This window comes from Alligator sinensis, unplaced genomic scaffold, assembly GCF_000455745.1.
Source record: "Alligator sinensis unplaced genomic scaffold, ASM45574v1 scaffold264_1, whole genome shotgun sequence".
NCBI classification, from domain to species: domain Eukaryota; kingdom Metazoa; phylum Chordata; order Crocodylia; family Alligatoridae; genus Alligator; species Alligator sinensis.
Window position 1 is genome coordinate 5,807,842 of NW_005841831.1, and position 6,826 is coordinate 5,814,667.

At 46.3% G+C, this 6,826-nt stretch overlaps 1 protein-coding gene across 7 annotated transcripts in view; it reads right to left on the reverse strand.

The window, feature by feature from the left end:
* SCMH1 (Scm polycomb group protein homolog 1) overlaps positions 1-6,826 on the reverse strand; it is a 123,997-nt gene that overhangs the window by 40,967 nt on the left and 76,204 nt on the right. For all 7 annotated transcript variants that reach the window (XM_025212901.1, XM_025212986.1, XM_025212951.1 and 4 more), the window contains one exon: positions 5,208-5,334. In XM_025212901.1, coding sequence (XP_025068686.1) covers positions 5,208-5,334 — 127 coding nt within the window. The remainder of the gene's footprint in view (positions 1-5,207; positions 5,335-6,826) is intronic.

Here is a 6,826-nt window from a genome sequence, read left to right on the forward strand (position 1 = left end):
GCCTGGCCTGGCTGTGGCATGCTGAGCAAAATGGCCTCACATGCCATGCTTTGGTAATGCATGCCAGGGAGGTTGTCAACCCCACTGGAGTGTCACCATTGGAGCCTCCACATGCTCCCCACCCCACGCAGGTGGAGGCTCCAATGGCAACACCGGAGGAGGAGGAAGGTAAGCAGCATGCTGCCATCCCCAAGAGGAGGTGCAAGGTGGTGGTAGGGGACTCCCTCCTGCGGGACACCGAGGGTCCCCTCTGCTGTCTGGACCCCCTAGCCCGGGAGGTCTGCTGTTCTCTGTGGCCCACATCAGAGATGTTGCAGCAAGGATCCCCAGGCTAGTCCAGCCCTGTGATTACTACCCCATGCTCCTCATCCACGTGGGAGCAAATGATACGGCCAGAAGTAATCCAGACTGGATCATGAGCAACTAGAGGGCTCTGGGGGCTGGGCTCAAGAGGTCACGGACCCAGGTTGTCATTTCTTCTGTACTCCCAGTTGCAGGCCATGGTCTGAGGAGGGAAGGCTGCATCGAGGGCGTCAACCAACAACTCCAACAGTGGTGTCACCAAGAGGGCTTCAGCTTCCTCAGGGACAGAGGACTTCTGGAGCTTGCCTGGGGACCAACATGCAAGAAAGCTCTGTAGATGGGGACACTACGAAAACCACTCCTGAGAGAACTGAGGGAACTGCCCTCCCTCAGCATGACAGGAAGCCGAGGGTCTCAACAGGAGGACTCAGACTCAGGTGCCCATACACCAATACGAGTAGAGTGAGGAACAAGCAGGAGGAGATAGCCCTCCTGCTCTCCGGTGGGCAGCATGATTTAGTAGGGATTACAGACAACTGGTGGGACTCCTCACATGATTGGAGTGTAGCCATGGAGGGCTACACCTTGCATAGAAGGGACCAGGTTGGGAAGAAAGGTGGAGGTGTAGCTTTCTATGTGAAGGAGCAATACAACTCCCTGGAGGCTGACATCAGCTCCAAAAAAGAGCGGCTTGAAACCCTCTAGGTCAAGCTGCTGTGGGGGGGGAAGTGGAGAGAGAGATCCAACTGTAGGCATGTACTACAGGCCACCAAATCAAGGGGACGAACTCGATCTAGAGTTTGCCTGAGAACTGACAGAGGCTGTGCGTGCACAGGATATTGTCATCATGGGCAACTTCAATTATCCGGACATCTCCTAGGAGGAATGCTTGGCCAAGTTGGACTGGTCGCGTTCCTTCCTGACCTGCATTGAAGAGCTCTTCATGGCTCAAGAGGTGCATGGGCCAGCCAGAAGCAATGCTCTCCTAGACTTGGTCCTAGCCAAAGGAGACCACTTGGTGGCCGAGTTAAAAACAGAGGGTAGCCTGGGTGACAGTGACCATGAAACCATCAAGTTCACTGTCCACTGCAAGGCAGACAAATCAACAAAAAGGGCTGAAGTCTTGAACTTCAAAAATGCAAATTTCAACAAGCTCAGGTCACTAGTAGGGCAAATGCTGTGGGACCAGGGACCGAAGGCAAAAGGTATTCATGAAGAGTGGTCGCTCCTTAAGGACATGATCCTTGAAGCACAAAGGAAGTCCATTCCCATGCGGAGAAAAGGTAGCAGAAGGGCTAGGAAGCCCTTCTGGCTAAACAGGGAAATCACAGTCCTCCTTAGAAAGAAGAAAGAGGCTTACAAACAATGGAAGGTGGTGGGGACAGTCCCCAAGGAGGACTATACAACAATGGCCTGCACTTGTAGGGAACAAATTAAAAAGGCTAAGGCGGCGACTGCTCAACAACTTGGGACAGCTGGTTACTGACACTCGAGAAAACTGAACTCCTGAATGACTACTTTGCCTCAGTATTTCACCGGGCCAAGGGGAAAGTCATGTTGGATAGGGTACAGAATGAGCAGGGCAGAAATGGCTGCCTTCCTACTGTAGCCGTAGAACTGGTGTGTGATCAATTAAAACAATTAGACATATATAATTCCGCAGGACCAGATGAACTCCATCCGAGGGTGCTGAAGGAGCTGGCCAGCATCATCGCAGAGCCCCTGGCGAAACTGTTCCAAAACTTGTGGTGCTCCAGAGAGGTCCCTGAGGATGGGAAGAGAGCCAATGTTGTGCCCATCTTCAAGAAGCGGAGGAGGGAGGATCTGGGTAACTACAGGCCAATTAGCCTAACTTCTATCCCAGGGAAAATCCTGGAAAAATTAATTAAGGAAGCTATGTGCGATAGGCTTGCAGAAGATAGGATTCTGAATGACAGCCAGCATGGCTTCATCAAGGGCAGGTCTTGTCTTACCAACCTCATCTGCTTTTACGATCAGGTAACTAGCCGCTTGTATAAGACAGAAGTGGTGGATATTCTATACCTTAACTTCCAAAAAGTCTTTTATCTGATATCCCATGATGTTCCCGCGAGAAAATTGGAAGATAGCGGGCTTAACTGTGAGACGGTTAGATGCGTCTGAAGCTGGCTGCGGGGCAGGACCCAAAGAGTCCTAATGAACAGATGTGTCATCCTGGCTAGAAGTGGGCAGCGGTGTCCTGCATAGGTAGGTGTTTGGTCCTGTACTTTTCAATATCTGTATCAATGATTTGGATGAGGAGGTGAAGAGCTCATTGGCCAAGTTTGCAGATGACACCAAGTTATGGGGAAGCATAGTCACGCTTAGGCTAAAGATACAAATGGATCTAGACAGGCTAGCAAGTTGGGCAAGTCAGAACCAGATGAAGTTCAACATCAAGAAATGCTAAGTGCTCCACCTGGGGACGAACAATCCCTGCACAACTACAGGCTTCACAACATCAACCTGACCAGCACTACGAATGAAAGAGACCTAGGGTTAATAATAGACCACAACATGAATATGAGCTGGCACTGTGACTCTGTTGCATATAATACTGTGGCATGCATCTCCAACAAGACCAAGCAACTGATTCTTTTGCTCTACTTGGCACTGGTGAGACTCCAACTGGAATACTGCATCCAGTTCTGGGTGCCGGACTTTAACAAGGACATGGTAAAACTTGAGAGAGTCCAGAGAAGGGCCACGTGTATGATAAGAGGCTTGCATGGCAAGCCATACAAGGAAAGGCTGAGGGACATGGGACTCTTCAGCCTGAAAAAGAGAAGGCTGAGAAGGGACTTGGTAGCAGCTTACTGCTATGTCAGGGGAGTACATCAGGGGCTCGGTGAACAACTGCTCACCAGGGTGCCCTTGGAGAAAACCAGTAGTAATGGCCACAAACTCCTGGAAGACCGTTTCAGGCTCAATACAGGAAATATTTCTTCACAGTTAGGGTGTACAGACTGTGAAAAAAGCTCCCTCCAGGGGTGGTGCAATTGCCTACCCTGGAAATCTTCAAGAGAAGACTGGACAGTCACCTTGCTGGTGCAGCGGGCTGGACCTAATGATTTTCCAAGGTCCCTTCCTGCCTTACAATGTATGACTTTATGACCCCTGGGATACAATTTTTAAAATAAATCAATAAATTAAACACTAATAAGTTACCAAGACCAGATGGCATTCACCCAATTCTTCTGAAGAAATTCAAATGTGAAATTGCAGAACTATGGCAATAGTATGTAGCCTATTGTTACAAACAGCCTCTGTGCCAGATGACTAGCAAGTTGCCAACATAACACCTATCTTCATAAAGGCTCCAGAGGCAACCCTAGAAACTACAGACTATTGGGTCTCAATTTTATTCCTGGCAAGTTGGTAGAATCTATAAACAGAATAAAATCAGCAGTCACATGGACAAACATGATCTGCTGGGGAAGGGTATGCATGCTTTTGTAAAGGGAAATCCTGCCTTGCCAATCTGCTTGAGTTCTTTGAGGGTGTTAACAGGCATGTGGACAAGGGGGAGGCAGGGCCTAGTGGACAATGTGTCTGGACTTTCAGAGAACTTTCAACAAGGTCCCGCATCCATGGTTTTAAAAAAATGGAGTTGTCATGGGACTGGAGGAAAGGTTTTTTCATGGATTAAGAACAGGTTAAACATAAAGGAAGTAAAAGGTGGGCTAAAAGGAGATGTCACATTTCAGGAAGGAGGAAGGTCAAAAGTGGGTCCTGCAGGCCCAGTTTTGTCCAACATTTTCATCAATGACCTGGAAATGGGAGTTCACAGTGAAATCTCCAAGTTTGCAGATGATATTAAATTATTCCTGTAGTTAAATCCCAAGCTGATGGAGAACAGCTGCAGAAAGATCTCACCCAGAGTGAGTGGGCAAAAAATTGCAGATGAATGTCACTGTTGACAAGTGCAGGGTAATGCACTCGAGAAAAAATAAGCTCAACTATATATACCCAATGTTGGGTTCTAAATTAAGCGAGACATCTTGGAGTCACTGTAGATAGTTCTTTAAACAAAGAATATAACCCCAGTGTGTAGCAGCAACCAAAAAAAAAAGACAAAATATTGGGCATCACTACGAATTGAAAACAAAATGGAAAACATCATCATGTCACTATACAAATCTGTAGTGCACCTACATCTTGAATACTGTGTGCAGCTCTGGACTCTACATCTCAAAAGGGATGTAGTAGAATTAGAAAAGGTATCCAGAAGGGCCACCAAGATGATCAGGGGTATGAAACAGCTGCCATATCAGGAGAGACTAAACATGCTAAGCATTTTCAGTTTGGAAAGGAGAAGGTTGAGGTGAGGGGAGATATGATAGAAATCTATAGCATTATGAAGGGTGCAGAAGAAAGTGAACAGGGAACTGGTATTCACTAAGTCCCAGAATATTAAAACTAGGGAACACCCCCTGAAATTAGTCAGAGAAAGGTTTAATATTAGAAAGCACATTTTATGCAGCAGATAGTTAATTTGTGGAACTCACTGCCACAGAAGGGTGCAGGGACAGATAATACAACCAGGTTAAAAAAATAAACTAGACAAATTCATGGATGACAGGTCTATTAATAGCTATCAAACAACTGAGAGTCCTCCCTCCTGCCTGCTTGTGTGCTTGAAAAAGGTGCAGCTCAATAAATATAGCCATACCGGGGAGCTGAGATGAGACAAAAGGGATTGGGAACCTCTGGTTCTTTTTCTTGTCTAGTTATCTCCTACTTTAGGTCACTCCTGTTTTGTATTTACAACGCTTGCCACCTTGTCTGGAAATCTGGCTGGGTCTGTTAGCTGTCTTTTTTTTTGGTTTCCTCCACAAATGCATTAATTATATTATCTCTGAAAGCGGGTGACCCAAAGCCTTTACCTGTGGGGGCCTGCATAGCAGAGCTGGGGATTGTGGCAGCATCCTGGGGCACAGTGCTTGTGTCCGGTTCTGGGGTGCTGGTGGTTGGGGAAGTGGGTGCTGGATTCAGCAAAGTCCGAGGCTTCCTCTGCAGAAAGAGATAGGGAAAAGTCTCCCGTTTCGCTTACCATTCCCTCCTTCCCAACCAGCCACCCTAATACCCTCTTTCTCATGTCCATTGGGCAGGGCTGTGATTGGACATGGCAATTTTTTCATGGTGATGGGAGAGATTCAACATCTGTAACATTTCATGTACTTGTGTCCATTCTGCAGATCACCAACAATATAGTAATGCTAAGGCTGTGCATGAGAGCCCCTGCCTGAACCTCCAGGATAGAACACCACATAGCCTAGGTGGGATATATATAATGGGTGGAAGAGGTGGTTTCTTCCTATTTCTCCAGCCCACTGAAATATGCCTTTGGCTATGGAAAAAAATAACCTTTAACTGTTTTAAAAGAGGAGAGGAGAGTTACCACCTGGGAACCTAAATTGGTGGTTACGCTCTAACTTCTACCTCTGCATGCTACTGTTGGGATGCAAGTGAGTTAATCACTATAATGTTAACCTTGAATGAAACAGGTTTGAAAGAGCAATGGTTTTGCTATACTTGTACCTCTACAAAACCATACAGAGGTAAACTTATACTAGTACCAACTGATACTCCTGCTCACACTAATACCACACTATCCCATTCTGAGGACATTTTATATGCTCCTCAGAGTTCACAAACAAGGTTACCTTGGCAAACCCATCATATCCAACTGTCGTACCTTCCCTGAAGAGCTATCAGGATTCAAAGAAACCATTCTGAAAACCACCTGTCACCCAAAGAGCAAGTTTTTACAAGACACAAATGATAACTTAGCAAGATCCAGAATATCAACCACCTCCCCAAGAAGGTCATACTTGCAACTATGGATGTCATCAACCCATACACTAAAACGTCACACCATGAAGACACATATGCCTGCCTGAAATAACTACAAGAACATGGGCTATATACATATTTGAAGTGACATATTGCATAAACCATCCATTTCATCCTCATCCACAATGACTTCACTTTCAAGAACCAGCACTTCCTCCAAACAATGGGCACAATGATGGCTTTGCAATATACCATCCTCTTCATGAGCCACTTGGAGGAGTATTTTTTAGAAAACTGCATCACCAAGCCTGCACTATACCTGCATTCCACAACAGAAGCTCGGCACACAAAACCAGTTTATATCCATAACAGAACAGAAGTTCAGCACATGGACTGGTTTAACAATTGTGAAACCCAGTCTAATATTTGATCCCTTCCCCCCGCACCTCCCAGTTAAACATGCGTTCTCTTCACTACCGATATAAACTACACCACTTGCAGAAAACTGTGCAACTTAGACTGATTCTACCTCAGGCTTTTTGAATGTCTGCACCGAGCCAAAAATAAAAAGAACCAACTGACCACACACCATAGTTGTCCGTTACTGTCCCACACTTGAACTGACAAGAAGGATAATCAAACAATTACAGCCTATACTTGAAAAGGACTAGACCTGAATGATCACAAAAAAATCCCGAACCCCAGCCCC